This window comes from Arvicanthis niloticus, chromosome X (assembly GCF_011762505.2).
Source record: "Arvicanthis niloticus isolate mArvNil1 chromosome X, mArvNil1.pat.X, whole genome shotgun sequence".
In the NCBI taxonomy this organism is placed as follows: domain Eukaryota; kingdom Metazoa; phylum Chordata; class Mammalia; order Rodentia; family Muridae; genus Arvicanthis; species Arvicanthis niloticus.
In genome coordinates this window covers 57,025,202-57,046,019 of record NC_047679.1, presented here as the reverse complement: position 1 = coordinate 57,046,019, position 20,818 = coordinate 57,025,202, and the positions used below count along the sequence as shown (strand labels likewise).

Sequence of the window (20,818 nt, the reverse complement as noted above, 5' to 3'; positions counted from 1 at the left end):
TTTTTTGTTGTTGTGGTTGTTGTTGTTTGGTTGGTTGGTTTGGTTTGTTTTAGACTTGGGAAAGCATCTTGGCAAGTATAAAAGCCCTGGTCTGGAAAGCAGAGGTGGAAAGCAGCTTGCTTTTGTAGTACAAAGCTGGGAATCAGAAAGTGTCAAAAGTAAATGCTAGACCTGCACTAGGCCCACTGTTGAAAAGTGGTGAGTGCTTAAAGGAAGAAAGCAACATTTCTCCCTTGTTGTAAAAGACACAATTGATCAATTCAAAACAAGCCAGAAATATAGAGGCCAGCAAGCCATGGAACCATTAGGAAAATGTACACAAATTTTTCAAGTTACAAGGAAGAGGGCAAAGGAATCTAGGAATAACAAAAGTTAAGGAGATTTCTTGGGAATTTTTACTTCAGAGACACTGAACTTCCATGTGTTTTCAATTTTCTTGAATTAAGATAATTTTCAGAATGTTTTTTTTGGGGGGGGGGTTGTTTTTTGGTGGTGGTAGTGGTAGTTTTTTTCCTATTTGCAATGTTTTATTTTTTGAGGACAGTGTTAATGGTTATGATATTTCTCATCTTACTATGGAATGTATCATTTTTGAGATGCCACTCCAGGGATAAGTACCTTTTTCTTCTATTTATGTACATCCCTGACTCAGAGTACCACAACATTAGACAAATTAAGAGCCAGGCTTGCTGGCTCAAGCCTATTATCACCATAGCAACTGGGAACCTGAGGCAGGAAGATTCAAGTTGAAAGCCAGCCTGGGCAATTTAGTAAGCCCCTGTCTCAAAACTGAAAAAGTAACAACGGGCTGAGATGTAGCTCAGTGGTTAGTGATTGCCTAACACATGCAAGACACTGGGTTCAGGCTGGAGAGATGACTCAGTGGTTAAGAGCACTGACTGCTCTTCCAGAGGTCCTGAGTTCAACCACATGGTGACTTAAAACTATCTGTAATGGGATCGGATGCACTCTTCTAGTGTGTGCCTGAAGACACCAGTTCAATCCGGAGCACCAAGAAGATAACAAAGAATTAGAGAAAAGCATAGGAATGTACTTGTTCTGAGTTTCCTGTGACACAGGAGACTTCCAAAGAGAATGAACACTCAAAGAAATAGTTAAATCTGAGTGTTTTTTTTTTTTTAAATAGTAGGTTTGAAGAACAATGGGGCGTCATGGAGAAGCATGCTGAACAGCAAGCGTGGAATGTGTTGGTACTAAACTGGGGGAAAGTAGGGAGTTAGTTCAGATTCTTTGCTTTTGACATGTGTCTCAAACGAAAAGGACTGTCCTTTGCTCCCCACATAGTGAGGACACATCTCATGTAAAAGCTCATGTTCTGCCTCAACACAAAGTCAGAAATCACTTTTGAGATTTTCATAGTCTACTTCAGGGCAGAAGGGAAAGACAAAGTCATTTTGACCTTCCTTCTCTGGCCATGTTTCCTAATTCTTTCTCATTTTTCCTAATTCCTTCAGCTGCAAATACTCACTATGCAGAGCCAGATTGGAGGGGGTGGGGGAGTGGGGGAGGAGACTGTGTCTTGAATTTCATTAATATTGTGAAGTATACATATGCTAGCATATAAAAAATATTTCTGGAAAAATAAACAGGAAACTGTTCATAGCTCCTTTGCCATCAAGGAAGAGAACTGGAAAGCAGGAAGTTGAATCTTTTTTTTTTTTTTTAACCATCCCTAACACTGCTGGCCTCAGACCTAAGACACCAAAGCAAAACACAGGACAGGTCTCTCTCCTGTGAATTCAGCTCAGGTGATTAAGTAATAGCCCACAATTCACAAAGCCTTAAGTGTTACTTCCAGCATCTCAGAATCTGGGCATGCATTAACTAGGCAGAACTCCATGAGACCTTGTCTCAAAAACAAACTAAGCAGCTGGGCAGTGATGGCACTTTGATCCCATCACTTTGCCAGGCAGGCAAAGGCATGTAGATTTCTGACACACACACACACACACACACACACACACACACATGAACATGCACACGCATGTACACACATGATAATATAAATAACAATGGCAAAATACTGTGCTTTGAAATCAGGAATATGGCTCACAACTGTAATCAGGAATTGAGATAGGCAAATCAACACAAGTTCGAGGTCAGCCAAGGCTACATAGCGAATCTGTATCTCAAAAACAAAGAAGGCTGGAGGTGTAAGTCAGTGGCCTAGTATGTATTAGGCCCTGGGTTTAACACTCTCATCCAGTACCACACAAACAATAACACCAAGAATAGTGTCATGGAGAGTTTGTCTGGGCAGTTAATTGTGAGTTTCATTTATTCTTTATTTTTTCTGTTATTTCACAATATAGTTTTAAACCCATGGTTTATTTCTAGAAATTGTCCTTTTTTTTTTTTTTTTTTGGTTTTTCCGAGACAGGGTTTCTCTGTATATCCCTGGCTGTCCTGGAACTCACTCTGTAGACCAGGCTGGCCTCGAACTCGGAAATCCACCTGCCTCTGCCTCCCAAGTGCTGGGATTAAAGACGTGAGCCACCACCGCCTGGCTAGAAATTGTCATTTAAATGTTTAAATGTTTTATTAGCACATGTCAATTATACATAATAGTTTCGTTGCTTCATACTTATACACAATATATTTTAATTAAAATCATATTCATCCCCACTGGTTACCCTCTCTCATCCCCCTCCTACTCCAGCTAACCCCCACCCTTTTCTTGACCTGCCCCCTACTACCACCCCACTTTGTATTTATGTCTTTGTGTGTTTGTGTGGGGTAAATATATAATTTCTTCAGAGTAGTATGACCCAAATGTTTCTGTAAGCTTGATGCATTCAGCATCCTATAAAAGAAAAAAAAAAAAAAAAAAAAAAAAAACATTGCTAGGCCAAATTCATTGAATTGCTTTAGGATGGTTAAAGGCAATTAAGGTACAGGTAACTAGGTTAAAGGGGATTCTAGCTAAAGAGCACACACACAGTAAGGCTCAGCAGGGAGAGAATGACTAAGACAAAAAATACCTGGTGTAAAAGGAACTATGACTCAAGTGACTATACTTTTGCTGAAAGCAGGCCTGGGTGATAGATAAGCAGGCCAGGGGAATCTTGCTGAACCGACCCAGCAAGATTTTTGGCTAGGACTGTAATTTATAGTCTTGCCTCTCTTAAGGAGCAGACATAGAGCCTAAAAGCAAAGTTTAATCCAAAAGAGAAATTATCAGAGGTGACTAAACAGAGAGGCTTTGTCAACTGGTTCTTGGATGCTTGCTTTCCTTAAATGAAGAGACAAAAACGTGGTTAAGAAGCCAAAGCTCCCAATTTTTTTATTCTCTCCAAGAAAATAAAGAAATGCAGCTTCCAGTTCAGCAGCTATTTCCCCAACCTGAAGAGCAAATACCCTAGCAGGTGGTTTCTTGACACATTTGTGATGCAGAAATGGAAAAAGAAGTGGAGAGAGCATATGCCAAAGGTGTGAAAAAAATAACTTGCTAATCAAGAAATAGAAGCTAAGCCACTCTACATGATAAACAGGGACAAGGAGAAGGGAGACTGTAACCCAGTGGGGAAGCATTTGCCCAGCATCTAGGAAGCCCTAGTTTCCAGGCCCAGTGTCTGAAAACAGTAAAGTAAGCAGCAAATGTATAAATAAGTAGTAAACCTATTAATAATACATAAATAAAATAAATGAGTAAAAAGGACATCAAAGAGAGGAGAGGGGTCAGAGGCATAAGCAGGAGCAGCAGAGGGCTGGAATTTCTGAAGGATTGATTCTTTATGGTTGTAGAAAGTGCTATTTTCCTGCAGCTCAGAGGTTCTCCAGAGGATTGTGGACTTATAGCTTACCTTTACCAGAGAGACTGAAAATACTTATATTTATGAGAAATGTTCCACTTCTTCAGTGCTGACATCTGACTCACAAATATCATTAAGCAATGTGAAGATCAAAAGAGATGCATTTGTGAGCCTGGTTTTATATTGGCCACTTTGTATCTTCTGGTATTGGAATATTGATAAAGCCAAATAAAATTGCCTTTCCCCTGAGACAAGGATGACTCGACCAAAGCGAAGAAATAGAAGACTTAAAGTATTGGATGTATCCTTAATAAAGAATCCAGCTTCCTTCCTTGCTGCTCTATAATTCTAAGCCCAACCCCTGAGAAATGAAAATATTGTTATTGTTACTGGGGAGAATAAATGCAAAAGGACAGGGAGAGAAAATAATCATATTTAAAGAATTTTGGAATGTGTGACGACAAAGCTACCAGAAGTACAGGAGAATTGTAAGCTAAGCCATACACAAATAATGTTGAGCTGGCCATGGTGGCTCGTGCCTTCAGTTCCAGCACTCAGGAGGCAAAGGTTGATGGGAAGTCTCAAGCTAGATATAGTGGTGCACACTTGGAGTCAAAACACTTAGGAAGCAGAGGCAGGAGGATATCTGTTAGTTCCAGGCCAGCCTGGTCCACATAGTGAGTTCCAGGACCGCCGGAGCGGAGCTATGCAGACAGATCCTGTCTCAAGAAAGAAAAAGAAAGGGAAGGAAAGAAAAGGGCAGGGCAGGAGAGGAAACTAGAGGAGAGGAGAGGAGAGGAGAGGAGAGGAGAGGAGAGGGGAGGGGAGGGGAGGGGAGGGGAGGGGAGGGGAGGGGAGGGGAGGGGAGGGGAGAGGAGAGGAGAGGAGAGGAGAGGAGAGGAGAGGAGAGGAGAGGAGAGGAGAGGAGAGGAGAGGAAATGGGGAATTCAGGGGGAGGAGAGGAGAGAGGAGAGGAAAGAAGAGGGGAGAGGAGAGGAAAAAAGGGAAGGGGAAGGGAGAGGAGGGGAGGAAAGAGGAGAGGAAAGAGGGAAGGGAAGGGGGAGAGAGGAGGGGAGGGGAGAGAAGAAGAGAGGAGAGGGGAGAGAAGAAGAGAGGAGGGGAGGGGAGAGAAGAAGAGAGGAGGGGAGGGGAGAGAAGAGAGGAGGGGAAAGGAGAGGAGGGAAGGGGAAAGGAGAGGGGAGGGGAGGAAAAAAGGAATAAAGGAAAAGAAAGCTTCATTGAGAGCATTGACTGTCTTCTTGGGGACTGTGAAGGACTGTGAAAGGACCAAGAGCCAGGCGGTGGTGGTGCGCACGCCTTTAATCCCAGCACTTGGGAGGCAGAGGCAGGTGGATTTCTGAGTTCGAGGCCAGCCTGGTCTACAGAGTGAGTTCCAGAACAGCCAGGGCTACACGGAGAAACCCTGTCTCAAAAAACAAACAAACAAAAAAAAAAAAAAGAAAAGAAAAAGAAAAAAAGAAAAGAAAAAAAAGAAAGAAAGAAAGAACCAAGAACCAGTGGGGGGACCAGATGTTGGTGGCCACTTTGGTGATTTGACCAGATCTCTCTGACAAAAAAAAAGAAAAAAGAAAAAAAAAATCTACCGGGACTGGTTTCTACTGGCAACCAGGTGTTTTGTCTTATTTAAGGTTTTGTGTTTGTTTTGTCTTTGAGCCAGGGTCTCACTCTGTAGTCCAAACTGGCCTCAATTCTGTGGCAATCCCCCTGATTCTGCCCTCCATCCTCAGTGCTACAATTACCAGTCACCATGCCCTAATAGATGTGTTATAATTTAAGTAATTTCCTACTGACTGACAAATAAACATTTCTCATTTGTCACTGCAATGAGTCATACAGGAACGGACATGATTCTAATTATGTTTTGAGTACATATACATGAACATTTCCATAGGATAAATTTCCAACATGTAATTACTGTTTCAAAAGATAAGCACTTTCTAAAGAACTTTCATCCATGATGCCAAATTGCCTTCTGGAAATGTCATAGGATATTCACATTTGTCATTGCCCTGGACAACACTGAATGTGTCATTCTTATTCATCTTTGACAGTTTGATAATTGAAAGACAGTATCTTAGGGTTATAGGTATAACTCAGTGGTAGAGCACCTGCTTTGTATATTCAAAGCCCTGGCTTTAATCCCCAGTAATGAAAAGGGTATGTGTGTGGTTTCCCAGGCAGTAGATGGCAGATTCTTGTGTTTCTGCTTCTTTGGGCCATCTCCTGAGAGGCCTAACAGTCATTGTGGTCCAACAGTTCTGGGAGTAACTGCTGGGCAGGAGGACATCAACATTTATGGAAACTTGTACAGAAACAAGTTAAAGTACCTGGCCTTCCAAAGCACATGAACGCCATCCCTTCCAGTGACCCTTATCGCTTTCAGAACTTCAGCCATGTCTTTTAGTTCACTGTGCCAGGAATGCTACCAGGGCAATTGAAACTAGGCTGCTGCCGGGAGGTGGTGACACACACCTTTAATCCCAGCACTTGGGAGGCAGAGGCCAGCCTGGTCTACAGAGTGAGTTCCAGGACAGCCAGGGCTACACAAAGAAAACCTGTCTTGGGAAAAAAAAAAAAAAAAAAAAAAAAAAAAAAAACAGAATAAAGAACCAAGGGACAGCTGCAATTAAGAAATACTATGGAACCCTATCAGGGCCGCACCTCTGCCTCCCCCAGCTTATCAGCCTCATATCCATCAAACAATGGCAAGAATTCCTTTCCCTCTAACAACTCAAAGTTGCAAAGCTTTGTTGAGACCGGTTCCAAACGTAGGTTAGATAAAAAGTTAGTGACCAGTTTAAGATGTCCTTTTACTTATTTTAAGCTGTCCTAGTGTAAGGCCAGGCAAGCAGGATGAGCCATGCTATTTGGAAAATTAAGGCAGCACCTCAATTTTACAGCCAGTATGGACAATTTAGTGAGAATTCATCTCAAAATAAAAACCTTTTAGAGGGGTCCTATGGGTGTAGGTAGCTCAATGGTAAATCCCCTGTTTAACATGTGAGAACTATGGACTGGGTATGAGCCTCAGTGTGCCTCAACTGAACCAACTTTATTGTCTCTTTGTTTGTTTGTTGTGCTAGAAACTGACCCCAGGAACCAGGCTTTAATTCCAGCACTGTGGAGCCAGAGGCAGGCAGATATCTGTGAGTTCGAGGCCAGCCTGGTGTACAAATCCAGTTCTAAGACAGCCAGGGCTACACAGAGAAACCCTGTCTCAAAAAGAAAACAAAAAACAACATCAAGAAAGAAAGAAAGAAAGAAAGAAAGAAAGAAAGAAAGTAAGAAGGAAGGAAGGAAGGAAGGAAGGAAGGAAGGAATGAAGGAAGGAAAGAAAGAAAGAAAGAAAGAACCAAAGAAAGAAAGAAAGAAAGAAAGGGAAATTGAACCTAGGGCCTGATGCTGAACATCCTCTGCCGCTGAGCTACACCCTCGGTTCTAATTTTATAACTCCACTTCATTATTTGTTGGCTTGTTGAGACAGGGTCCTGCTTTATAGTCCAGGCTGACCTCTAACCCCAAAACCCAGGTGCTGGAATTCCAGGTATGCTTTTGATTTACCAAAAAATGAGGGATGGAATAGGAAGTTTTACCATCCACTTTTCACTCTTTCTATCATTTTTAAGTATTTCTACGACTAAGGTACATTTGTTACAACTAATGAACCAATATTCATGTATTAAAGCTCAAGGCTGGGGGAGGGGGAGGGGATAGGGAGTTTGTAGAGGTGAAACCAGGAAAGGGGATAACATTTGAAATGTAAATAAAGAAAATATCCAATTAAAGAAAAGAAAGAAAATGCAAATTATACTATAAAACAAACAAAAAAAGCTCAAGGTTATGTGTGTGTGTGTGTGTGTGTGTGTGCGCGTGTGCGTGTGTGTGTGTGTGTGTGTGTGTGTGTGTGTGTGTGTGTGTGTTTTGTTTTGGTTTTTTTGAGACAGGATCTCAATGTATATAGCCCTAGCTGTCCCGGAACTCACTATATGGGCCAGGCTGGCCTCAGACTCACTGAGATCCACCTGCCTCTGTCTCCTGGGTGCTGGGATTAAAGTCATGTCTCACCAGGCCCTTTTCTGCTCTAGTAACCTAGGCAGTATATGGTTACATTTGTTTGTTTGTTTGTTTTGATGATTTGGTTTTGAACTCCGAATTATAAAATTACTTTCATTGCTACTTTATAACCGTACTTTTACTTTATGAGTAGTAACGTAAGTATTTTTGGAGATAGAGGTTTGTTGCAGGAGTCGCTCCCCGCTCCCCACAGGTTGAGAAACACTGTTCCAAACTGTCTGTCAGAACTGATGCTTTTCACAGGATTGGATTAGGATTTTAGATTCATCACATCTCATGAACACATGCAATTGGCCTTCTATATTCCTAGTTTTTGCATCCAGAGGCTCAACCAAATTAAAAACATTTGAACAAAACTTGCTTTTGGCTGGGCAGTGGTGGCGCATGCCTTTGATCCCAGCACTTGGGAGGCAGAGGCAGGTGATTTCTGAGTTCGAGGCCAGCCTGGTCTACAGAGTGAGTTCCAGGACAGCCAGGGCTACACAGAGAAACCCTGTCTTGAAAAATAAACAAAAAAACAAAACAAAAAAACCTTGCATTTGGATTGATCATAGATACTTAAAAAAAATTTGTAACTGTTCCTAAACAATATAGTAAAACATTTACATAGAATTTACAATGTACTAGTTATTAAAAGTAACCTATAAATGATGCAAATATATAGAAAGAAGCTGGGGATGGTAACATATGCCTGTTATCTGAGCCAGGATGATCACAAGTTCAAGTCCAAGCTCAGCTAGGTTTCCAGTTCCAGGCAATTTTGGGCTACAAGAGATCCTCAAGAAAACAAAACAAAAAAACAAAAACAAGACAAACAAATATAGAGATAGAGATGAGAGACAGAGACAGACAGACAGACAGAGAGAGAGAGAGATCTGGATGTGGTGGCCCAGCACTTGAAAGGCAGAAGCAGATGGAGCTCTCTCTGAATTTGAGGCCAGCCTAGTCTTAAGAGTGAGTTCCAGGACAGACAAAGCTCCACGGAGAAACTATGCCTCCAAAAACTAAAAAAATAAAAAACAAAAAACAAAAAACAAAACCAAAATAAAACAAAACAAAAAAACACAAAACGAAAAACCAAACAAACAAAAACAGAAAAACAAAGCAAATAAAAACCAAATACATACAAAAGACAGGCAGGTCTTCTTCCTCAACATCCTGGGAAATGGTCAGATTAAACTACACATTCAGGTGAGGAAACAGATGAAGGAAAGAGGTGTTATGGAACTTGACTAGGCTGTGTAAGGCCCTGCTTTATCACCTACAGTACCAACCATAAAAGTGAGATTGAAACAGGAGGATTACTTTTGAGGTGGAGGCCAGCCTGGACTATATAGGAGTTCCAGGCCAGTGAGAGGTATCCAGCAAGACCCTGTGGCAAAAACAAAACAAGACAAACAAACAAACAGTAAGACAAAACTACAACATTGATTCCATTTCACATTTTAAAAGGGCACAAGATAAATTGGGCAAGTATTTTTAATTATCTAATCCCTTTTGACTATATTTGTTTGAACATAACTCCTTATAATAAGTTGGGTCCGATAAATCCACCTATTCCTAATGGGTAGCTGATGGAAATCAATTCGTGATAATGAACTATGAAGTCATATTCCACTCAACATAGGTCTTAACATGCCATGGATATGAGCCAAAAACCAGGGTCTATCTCTGCCACCTAAATTTTTCAGAAAATCTGAAAAGAAATTGACAAAACAATATGAGAGGAACAGAATTTGAAATAGCCTTTCCTGGATGTGCTAGCAGTGGAGTCTTAGGACAGAGGCTGCTTTTGGGGATTCTAACAGGTCAGGTCTAAACACCTGCTCAAAAAAACAAAAACAAAAATAATGGTAAAAAAGTGAGGGCAGAATTTTAATTAAAATAGCCATTTTGGCAAGACAGAAATTAAGCATTGGGACATTTGTGATTTGGTCATACTGTGGTCTGGTTGATCATTAGATTAGTTCAGATTCTGCCAGGTGGCCATGGAGAAGTCCTTATCTCCCTATTATTTTAGGGACAATGAAATTTCTTTGAAATGATTGCTTTTGCTTAGGGGTGATTTAATCATGGAGTGATCTGTGCTCTTCCTGGAATCCAAGGCGATTGCAGGTTTAGGACAATGAGTGGTGACTTTCACAGGGCTTGCACTTTAGAGAACCTGGAACAGACCACGGTAAAAGCTGATAGTATATCAATCTCACCTTTGTGCCTTCAGCCTTGAAGTGGAATGAGTAGGTTAGGGATTTACCACTTTTCAAACAGGCTTCAAATGATTAACATGCCCATGTGCTTCTTAAACAGGTGTCTGAAAGAAACCAAGTAGATTTTTAATATAATAAGGCGGAGAAGTCCAGGTGAGGAATTTAGTCCTTTTTAGTACAAAGTGTTTTTAATTATTTGTTCTACTAGTATGAATAAATAGCTTATGAATAAATGTTTAGAAAACTCATACATGGTGAGTCTCTGCCTCCCTCCCCTCCCCCTCTCCTCTACAGAATCTGGATGAGCTAAGATCATATTGACAGTCTAAAACAGCCCTGGATTTTAGAATTAATGACCAGAAAACAAACGGAGAAACGGTTTTCTTAACTGACATTTCTTGTCAAAATAATCAAAATATTGCACTTTACAAGGCCTTCCAAATACCGAGGCCTGGAGTCTGCAGATAAAGTAGAACATTTAGGTGGCAAAAAAGGAATGGCTTTCATCTCACTCCCTAGGTATAATCTTTAGTCACTTACATACAAAAGCTGTCATGCTCATTCAAAAACGCTAGGCCAGGCCCTGAAGAGGCACAGGGAGACTTTTACTCACATGTAATAATTATTATTTCCATTTTAGCTATAACTATCGCTTGCCTTACCAAGTATAGTGAAGCAAGCAACAATTATAAACAACCTACGGAACAGAGAGCTTTGGACCTTAGTAGCAGTCTTAGGATCTCTCTGTACAGCTGCCTCCTATTCAGGAGCCTTTGGAGCCCAGGCAACGACCCCGTGGACCAGAGCCCATCTCTACTCCAAGACTTGTTGATCAGTTACTACCCCTCCCTGCTTCTGGTTTGGGGAAGGGGGCTCTGCCCATGTGAATATAGGGGTAGAGAGAGCCCTTCTGTGAACAAGTATGATAGGCAGGTTTTCTCCCAAAAGTTCTCAGAGATGGTCAAATTAAAATGCAGAATTTGGGGGCTGGAAAGATAACTCAGCCTTTAAGAGCACTGACTGCTCTCCCAGAGGTCCTGAGGTCAATTCCCAGCAACCACTTGGTGACTCACAACCATCTGTAATGGTATCTGATGCCCTCTTCTAGTGTGTCTGAGGACAGCTACAGTGTACACATACAAGCAAAATAAACACATAAATCTTTTTTTAAAAAAAAATGCAGATTTGAGTGGGGGAAAACAGATGATAAAAACTCCTCAAAGGAGCCATGAGTGTAGTTCCAGCTTACTTATCATCCCTCCTGTTCTGTGGCTTCTTCCCAGCCTCAGGAAGACTTGGCCTGGACCCATAAGAAGTCCAGTGGGGATCCAGTAACACCTAAGCCCAAGACAAGCAAGCAGGAGTCAGTGAAGCCCACCTCCAGGTGTTTACAGAGCAGGAGCTGGAAATAACCAATGCTGTCTATAGCCCACAGTCCACAGTCCTTGAATTTCTCTGGACTTGGATCACCAGGAACAGGAAGTAGGGTCTGCTTGTCCCCATACCACTGCTCTCTTTCCCCAAACCATCAGATCTTTCTGGTAGGCAGGCACATATTTGCCACAGAAGGAAGTCTAGAGTGGGACAGGGGACCCTTGTCTCCCCCTGCCACCTCCCCATAGACAGAGAGAGAGAGAGAGAGAGAGAGAGAGAGAGAGAGAGAGAGAGAGAGAGAGAGAGAGAATCAGTAGTAAAAACAAAGGGACAGGTAAAAGAGTGTTTCATCTGTACTTTCAGAATTCACGTCAGACCCAACACCTAGCCCTATGCTTGGCCAGCATACATATAGGTGTGTGTGTGTGTGTGTGTGTGTGTGTGTTGTGTTGTGTTTCCAATGGCTGCTTTCCTGAACCTCCAAAGCAGCATTAATTTCATTTAGAATAGACACATTAATTTGGGAGATGGGAAGCAACTAATCAACAAGGAATAGAGATGGGCCCTTGTCCACAGAGCACTTGCCTGGGCTCTACAGCAGACGCCCATGGGTAAAGGCTTAGGGAGGTATGCCTGGGCAAATGCCTTCATTATTTAAGAAACAGGTCCTGACTTCAAAGTGAGCTCCCCAATCTCCTTAGTGTCTCTCACCTGGAGTATAGAGGCCCTGTTTCCCTACTGGGGCCCACATTTGCTAACTGCCTAAGCTCAGATCAGCAGCTGCATATCCTGTTTCTTCCCTGCATTTAGACTCCAACTAATTCACTGCTTTGTTTTGTTGTTAGCTTTTTGTTTGAGGCTGAGTTGGGGGTTAGTCTCACTTAGCCCAGAACAGGATGACAAACTGTCCTCCTGCCTCCACTTCTCAAGTACTAGTGATTCCTTAAGTGCCATCCTGGCAGCTTTTGCTCTTTTTCATTCTTTCTATAGCCTCCAGACCCCCCCCATACCACCCACCAGTTTTGGATGGATTCTAGAAGTGCTGGTGGCAAAATTGTTATTTTCTAAATTGTCTTAATTGTATTTAACCTTTTACATCTAAGGTTGTGTAGCAAGATGATAATTTACAATCTGAAAAGAGAGGGTCTTTAAAACCCTGCCATGAAAGGGTCAATGATAAGGTGCTTCCTAGCTTGTATGAGACCCTGGTATTTATACCCAACACCACCAAAAAGGGGAGCCTTTGATAGCATGTTGTCAATGAAGATATATCCCCGGCCTGTGTTTTCATCTATTACAATGATGGTAATATATAGCAATCTCCAGGCTAGGCAGGAGCTAGGCAAATAAAGTAAATGTTTAAAAGAATATTGAGAGCATATGACCAGATTGTTTACTAGGTAAAGGTGCTTGCCACCAAGACTGATGATGTGCATTTGATCCCCAGGACCCACATGGTAGGTAGGAGGACCAACCCCCACTAGCTTCATCTAGCCGCCACTGGAGTGTTATGGTGTGAGCATGCTCTCTGTTTCTCCCTTCCCTCCCTCCCTCCCTCTCTCTCCCTATCCACCTCCCCCCCCCTTTCTCAAAATAAATATTCATCAATGGCTATTGCATACATAAACCCAAAGCAGCTGTGGTTGCCTGTACAAGATCAAACAACCAAAATTCCATCAGGGAAGCAGAGAGAGGCTGTTGCTAACCCATTTGTAGAGGAGTAGCTGCTGGCAGGTGATTAGTTGATCCCCTGATGAGAGAGGGAGAGTCATTTTTCTTTGGAGTTATAGCTGGTAGATTACCCAGGCCCTGGTGAATGCTCCCACAGCCATGCATTTATTGAACACAAGGGATTATTAATAAGAAAAGGAAAACATGAATTTGGGAGACTGGTTGGAAGGTCCTGGAGGCTGGATATGATCAAAATGTATGTGATTTAAAATAATGAAATATTACTACACAGATGTAATAATATTTTAAGTGCTGTCTGAAGTTCTTGGAACATGGCAGTTGAGTTGAAGGGGCAGGGATTACTAAAGTACCCTGTGAATTTGTCTATAAGAGTACAGTAGTTCCCTCCTGCAGCAGCATGCTTCTCCAGAGGAGCCTGTGCTTGTAACTTCCTAATCTTTCCAGAGAGATTAAAAATACGTATTTTATGAAAAATGTTCTCCTTTTTTGTTTGTTTATTTGTGGAAGGGCCTCGTGTAGCCCAGACTGACCTACAGCTCACTGTGTAGCTCAGGTTGGCCTTAAATTCCTAGTCCTTCTGCTTTTACTGATTTTCCATTCAAATAATTGAGATTACTGTCCTGTAGCACCATATTCCCCATGTCCCCCTTCCCCCATGGCCTCAGGAATGTTAAAACCTTGGGTCTAAACCTAGGCCCCCCCCCCCCCCCCCCCCCCCATACTAAGGCAGCACTCTCCACCAGGCTGCCTCCTCAGCTCTTCCCTTACAAAGACTGTGAAGCAATGTGCAGGTTAAATAACATGCTTCTGAGCCCGTGTCTCTGTCTTCCAGCATAGGAATACTGATGAGACAAATAAGGGTGTTCTTTCTCTGAGTAGAAAGAATTACCTAAGTGAAGAAATAAAGGAATCTAATCTTGAATGTGCCTTGATAAAGGGTGAGATCTGTTTTTCCTGTTCGACTCTGACACTCCTGAGCAAAGGAGAAATAAAATTCCTGACCATTTGAAGGGATGCGAGAAGATGATTTGATACCCAGTACTTGGGTTAGGGATGGGGGAAGCACACTCCTCTTTTCTTCTTTTCCTAGATACAGTCAAGCCAAGTGAGGCAACTAGAGCAGTTTGTGTTGTCTGATGTAGGAGTTTTATGTGTTTTTGCAGATTGGACTGAGGTTGTCTTCTTTGGGGGAAAGACTATGTCACTGTGCCTGGATTTATTTGAGAAAACTCAAAGGGACAAAATCAATTCTAGAAGGCAAGAGGGTCACAGAAGTTGAAAAGGCTTTTCAGATGACAATGATCACATGTATGTCTTTGGAAGGTTCAAAAAAAAAATGTGGTTTCCAGTGTAAAAATGAGTTGCATTTCTTGAGCACTTGGGTTTATAGAACAAAAAACTTACAAAAGCTCACTGATCTTTTTGTTATACACTCAGTCATAGTCAAGGTTTGTCATAAGGTATTGCCTTCATTGTTTTCTGACCAGTTCCTGTTACAATATCCCCTTCGTGTTGGTGTTGTCCATTCTTGGGTGGGGGGGGGAGTGTTATTATTGCTGTTGTTTGTTTTCTAGTGCTGAGGATAGAATACAGTACCTAGCACATGCTAGGCAAGAACTCCACCATTGAGCTACACTCCCACCTTCAAATTACATGTTTTTATGTCTGTGAAAGTCTGTTTTTCAGAAAACTCCTAATTGTAAATATTATTTTCATCTCTGAAGTATATTTTTTGGAATCACGGGCACAATTTTATTAGAGGGAGGGATCAAGCAACAACAGCAAAACTCCTCAGGGCAGGCAAGCTGTAAAACCTCAGCAGGTGCCTGGAGAATGGAGAGGAGGAGCCACTGGAGATTCGAATAAAGGCACACAACACCAACTCATGTCAGGACACTTAAGAAAAGCAAGCTTTAAAAAGAGAAGTGAAGGAAAAGTTACACTTAAAAGTGAGTAGAGGAAGAAGAGGAAGAAGTAAAGGAAGAGGAAGAGGAAGAAGAGGAGGAAGAAGAGGAAGGGGAAGAGGAAAAAGAGGAAGAGAAAGAAGAAGGTGGCTGGAGAGATGTCTCAACAGTTAAGAGCACTGACTGCCCTTTCAGAGGTCCTGAGTTCAATTCTCAGCAACCACATGGTGGCTCACAACCGTGTAAACCATCTACAATGGGATATAATGCCCTCTTCTGGTGTGTCTGACAGCTACAGTCTGAAGATGAGCTACAGTGTACTAATATACATAAAATAAGTAAATAATTCTTTTAAAAGTTCCTGATAGGCATGATAGCACATATCTCTAATCCCCACAGTCAGGAGGCTGAAGCAGGAGGATCACTGAGTTTAAGTTCAGTCTGGTCTATGTGGCAAGTTTCATGACAGTCAGGGTTACATAGAAAAGCCCTGTCTCAAAGACACAAAAGGAAAAAAAAATCGGTTCTTATTATTAGTATTATTTTCCATTATTAATAGTTTGTATGTGGTGTGTGTATATGCCTGTAAGAAGACAACTTTGTGGAATTGGTTCTTTACTTTCTCCTTTTTGTAGGTTTCAAGAACCAAACAAGTGGTCAAGTTTGCACCATCAGGTTGCAAGCACCTTTCCCTGCTGAGTGGGGCCAGTTTCCTTTCACTGGCCTAAGATGTGGTTCATATTATTTAAAAGTTAACAAGATCAGAGTTGAGTGTGGTGGTTCACAGCTGTAATCAGAGCACTTGGGAAGCTAAGACAGAAGGAGAGATGTATGTTTGGGGTTCAAATCTGGGATAGCATGAGCTCTTAATAAAAAAAAATCCCTTAAAATAAAACCAACCAACCAAAAAAAGCTAACAAAAATTAAATAATGCAAACGGCATTGATATAATAAAACTAAATATAAAAACTTATCAAAGTCATCAATAGTTTCAGAAACACTTTTATTTGCTCTAAAAGTCTCTGAAGAAATGTTACTTCCTCAAAATGTTCTTTGCCCCCACCACCAAGGAAGTAGTTTCTCTTCTTATCGTTTTAGTGGGTATTCCTTTGCTTCAAGGCCGTTTATCTCTATCGGACACACACATAGATATTATTTGTTAGTAAACTCAACGGCGATGTTCCAAACTTGTTCTGACTTTTCACTATCAATTTCTAATTTAGTGTGTCAAAGAGAAACATATTCAAAAGACCCACCAGTTGTGTCCCTTTCAAAATGGCTGTGCCCTATCTGAATTTCCTCATGGCAACCAAACAGTGCATTTTGACGGGTTTCCCCTCCCCCCCCCCCAAGTCTTTTCCTGTGTTAAGTTGATAAATAGTAGCATTGGCGTAGTTTCCATCTATCACCCTTTTGATTAATAAAGAAATGTTAAAAACAGCTTAACTAAGTACTAAAAGAGAGGGCTTAAGGGAGGGTACTAAGCGGTAGCCTCAATGGGGCATTCCCGGGCTAGATGTCCAGACTCGCCACAGCGGTAGCAGCTTATTTCGCTCGCCTTGCTGCAGTTCACCGCCATGTGGCCGTTCTCACCACATCTGTAGCACTTGATTTGGGTACAGTCTTTCTGGATGTGCCCAAATTCACCACAAGTGTAGCATTTCTGTTCTTCTTGTCGGTCGCAGTCCCGAGCCAGGTGACCAGGTCGGCTGCAGATGTAACAGCACTGCTCCCTCTCTCGTTTAGCCTGGGTACAGTCCTTAGCTATGTGGCCTCTTCTCCCGCAGTTGTAGCAGGTGTCCTGGAGAAGATCGCAGTCCTTGGCGTAGTGACCATTTTCACCACAGCGATAACAAACATCGGACTGGCTGGCAGAGCTGCACTGGGAACCTCTGGTACGACCTCTTGCTATTCGCCCTCGAGTTCCTCCCTTAGGACAATCCCGGGCCCAGTGGCCAGAGCGTCCACACTTGAAGCAACTTTTACCGCTCATGGGTACGGTGAGATCTTCCGGTGAGCAGGCCCACTCACACCGCTGCCACGGAGCCCCGAGGCTACCCCCCTCCCCCCAAGGATGGCTTAGATGGAAATGGCAGCTTTTCCTGGCAGGCCTCTGTGACGTTGTGCTGTATGAGTTTTGCACACGGCCTCAAAGGCCACGTGGCAGGCTTTTTTGAGCTTTTTTTTTTTTTTTTTTAATTTTATTTTAGGTTGGTTCAGCTTTAGCTTTCCCATACATCCCGACATCATCTTACCACCTATTCTAGCTTCTTCTTGAACTCAAGATCCTTTTGCCCAGCCGGGCGGTGGTGGCGCACGCCTTTAATCCCAGCACTTGGGAGGCAGAGGCAGGAGGATTTCTGAGTTCGAGGCCAGCCTGGTCTACAGGGTGAGTTCCAGGACAGCCAGGGATATACAGAGAAACCCTGTCTCAAAAAAAAACCAAATAAATAAATAAATAAATAAATAAATGAAATAAAAAATAAAAAAAAAATTGCCTGGATCTCATGAATGCTGAGGGCCTACCTTTTTTGGTTAGTTTTCAACACTTGAGTTATTAATTTCGGGTTTGAATCTCTTTCTGTTCAGAAATTCTGACCTATAGAATGTTTCCTAATTCAGTTAGTTAGTCTCTTTAGATGTGGTGGCACAGGCCTGTAATGCCAGGCTCAGGAGGCCTGTACAACATCAATTGCTGGGTACATAACAAGAAAATGTGAATCCTTCCTGGATCACAAAGAAAGCCCTTTGCATACTTTTTATGTTAGCTTAATTAATTAATTCGAGACAGGGTCTTGCTGTGTAGCCTTGTATTAAATAAACTCTATTCTATACTATAAATAAATAAATAAAATAAAACAGAGACGAACCTATTTATGGTTTTGTGTGTCTCTGTGTGTGTGTTATTGTTGTTAAGAAAAGACAAATGTCAGCAGCAGAGAGAAAGATGAGACCTACATGACATGTCAGATTGTACCCTCCTAATGACTTAGTTAATGACTTAATAACTTTTTATGTTAGCTTAATTAATTAATTCGAGACAGGGTCTTGCTGTGTAGCCTTGTATTAACTAGTATTAATTAATTAATTAATTATTTATGGTTTTGTGTGTCTCTGTGTGTGTGTTATTGTTGTTAAGAAAAGACAAATGTCAGCAGCAGAGAGAAAGATGAGACCTACATGACATGTCAGATTGTACCCTCCTAATGACTTAGTTAATGACTTAATAACTTTTTATGTTAGCTTAATTAATTAATTAATAATATCTGATGGTTGATTTTCAGAATAACTCTTCGAGACAGTCAGCTTTGGTAGAACTAGAGAGGAACGGGGAAACTCTGAGCCCCTAGCAATTGGAGCCTGCTTAAGTCAGCTACCCTCCCCCAATTTCTGCTAATCTAAGCACCAGCTTCCCAACTAAAACTTTAGAGTGTAAATTACTAACAGCTAGGCTTGCTCGGTAAACTTGAAAATAGCCAGGATATAAAACAGAGATGAGCTCTTGCCCTCTTGGTGTCCTACCAGTCCCTTCTTGCTATCACTCTGTCCCCTGCCCCTTCCCCCTCTCCCTGTTCCCTTCCCCCCTCTCTCTCCATGTGCTCATAGCCTGCCTCTAGTCTTCTACTTTTCTACTTTCTCTCTCTCTCTCTCTCTCTCTCTCTCTCTCTCTCTCTCTCTCTCTGCCTATACAACCCTCGACTCCCCTCCCCATGCCCTAAATAAACTCTATTCTATACTATAAATAAATAAATAAAATAAAACAGAGACGAACCTATTTATGGTTTTGTGTGTCTCTGTGTGTGTGTTATTGTTGTTAAGAAAAGACAAATGTCAGCAGCAGAGAGAAAGATGAGACCTACATGACATGTCAGATTGTACCCTCCTAATGACTTAGTTAATGACTTAATAACTTTTTATGTTAGCTTAATTAATTAATTCGAGACAGGGTCTTGCTGTGTAGCCTTGTATTAACTAGTATTAATTAATTAATTAGCCTTGTATTAACTAGGACTCACTATGTACCATAGGCTGGCCTCAAACTTGAAGGAATCTTCAGGCCTTAGCCTCTTGAGTGCTGAGTTGAGTGAAGTATGCCATATCCAGCTTTGATAACTGGTGTTTTTTCTTAAATAAAATATGTTCATAAAAATAAGGAATATGCCACAAATCTTATATTCCACCTCCAGAGTTGAAACAACACATCAAAAAGATATATATTTTCTAAAAATTTCTACGGTGAAATTTGCTCACTGTTTAACACACTTTGTTATTATTTTATTGCTACAAACCTAACTTTCCGTTTTTGTGGGAATGAGGTCTTTTCAAATAGCCCAGCTTGTCTTCAAGTAACTGCGGATGAAAGTCTGATGCTTCTGCCGTGCCTAACTTGTAATCATAACTTTGAACATAAAAGCACTATTTAGTTTAGTAAAGAAAAAAACTGTAGCATTCAATATAAAACCAATGTTATTGCTTGGAAAAAATATATGCAATTAAAAGGAATTGGGATACAGCTCACCTATTTGTTTAGGCCATGGGTTTGATCCCAACCAAAACAAAATATAAATACATTCAAATATTGGATTTCTTTCCTCATAGGTGTTTTCCAGACTGTTTACACCTTATATATGCGCATGTACATTTAAACAAATATAGAAGGATTAAGGCTAAGAAATTAGGAGTCTTCTATTTTTTTCTCTTTTGTGGGATTTTTTGTTGTTCTTTTAAAAAGACTTACTTGTTTTTCCTTATATAAACACACAGCACAGCAGATAATAACATCAGATCCCATTGCAAATGGGTTGTGAGTCACCATGGGGTTGCTGGGAATTGAACTCAGGACCTCTGGAAGAACAGTCAGTGCTCTTAACCACTGAGCCATTATCTTAGCTGATTGCTTCTTGAGTCAGGGTTTCATGTAGCCTAAGGTGGCCTTTAACTTTATCCTCCTACTGCTGCCTCCCAGTGCCGGGTTACAGGCATGTGATACCACACTCAAGTTTACGTGAATGTGTGTGTGTCTCTGTGTGTGTGTGTCTCTGTGTGTGTGTGTGTGTGTGTGTGTGTGTGTGTGAGAGAGAGAGAGAGAGAGAGAGAGAGAGAGAGAGAGAGAGAGAGAGAGAGATTGAGCTAGAGAGAGAGACTGGAGGCCTAATTAGGTCTTACACATGTTTGGAAAGCACGAAACCACGGCCTATATCCCCAGCCTGATAGTCTCTCTCCTTTATTTTTATTTTAACTGTGTTTTACTAGAGTGTGTAGCTGGGGCTAGATTTAAATGATCTTTCTGCCGTAGCCTCTCCAAGGGCTAGAATACATGGCACTCTACCTTCTTGATCTTCTTTATTGTATGTATGTATACATGTGAGTATGCATGCATGTTTGTGTAAGAAAGAATATCTGATGGTTGATTTTCAGAATAACTCTTCGAGACAGTCAGCTTTGGTAGAACTAGAGAGGAACGGGAAACTCTGAGCCCCTAGCAATTGGAGCCTGCTTAAGTCAGCTACCCTCCCCCAATTTCTGCTAATCTAAGCACCAGCTTCCCAACTAAAACTTTAGAGTGCAAATTACTAACAGCTAGGCTTGCTCGGTAAACTTGAAAATAGCCAGGATATAAAACAGAGATGAGCTCTTGCCCTCTTGGTGTCCTACCAGTCCCTTCTTGCTATCACTCTGTCCCCTGCCCCTTCCCCCTCTCCCTGTTCCCTTCCCCCCTCTCTCTCCATGTGCTCATAGCCTGCCTCTAGTCTTCTACTTTTCTACTTTCTCT

The 20,818-nt window shown here is 41.7% G+C and overlaps 1 protein-coding gene and 1 long non-coding RNA gene across 2 annotated transcripts in view; both read right to left on the bottom strand.

Moving 5' to 3' along the window:
• LOC143435494 (uncharacterized) overlaps window positions 1-20,818 on the bottom strand; it is a 30,450-nt gene that overhangs the window by 5,780 nt on the left and 3,852 nt on the right. Inside the window, exons 2-3 of the long non-coding RNA XR_013105855.1 lie at window positions 10,076-10,179; window positions 9,174-9,240 (exon numbers count right to left, since the gene is read on the bottom strand). This is a non-coding gene — a long non-coding RNA (uncharacterized LOC143435494). The remainder of the gene's footprint in view (window positions 1-9,173; window positions 9,241-10,075; window positions 10,180-20,818) is intronic.
• On the bottom strand, window positions 16,043-17,153 carry Zcchc13 (zinc finger CCHC-type containing 13). The gene has a single exon (XM_034486167.2). It carries the CDS (start codon window positions 17,036-17,038, stop codon window positions 16,526-16,528), a length of 513 nt encoding a protein of 170 aa, XP_034342058.1. The 5' UTR covers window positions 17,039-17,153; the 3' UTR covers window positions 16,043-16,525.

Coding starts and splice junctions, on each gene's coding strand:
- Zcchc13 (XM_034486167.2), bottom strand. CDS start 17,038: ATGAGCGGTAAAAGTTGCTTCAAGTGTGGACGCTCTGGCCACTGGGCC.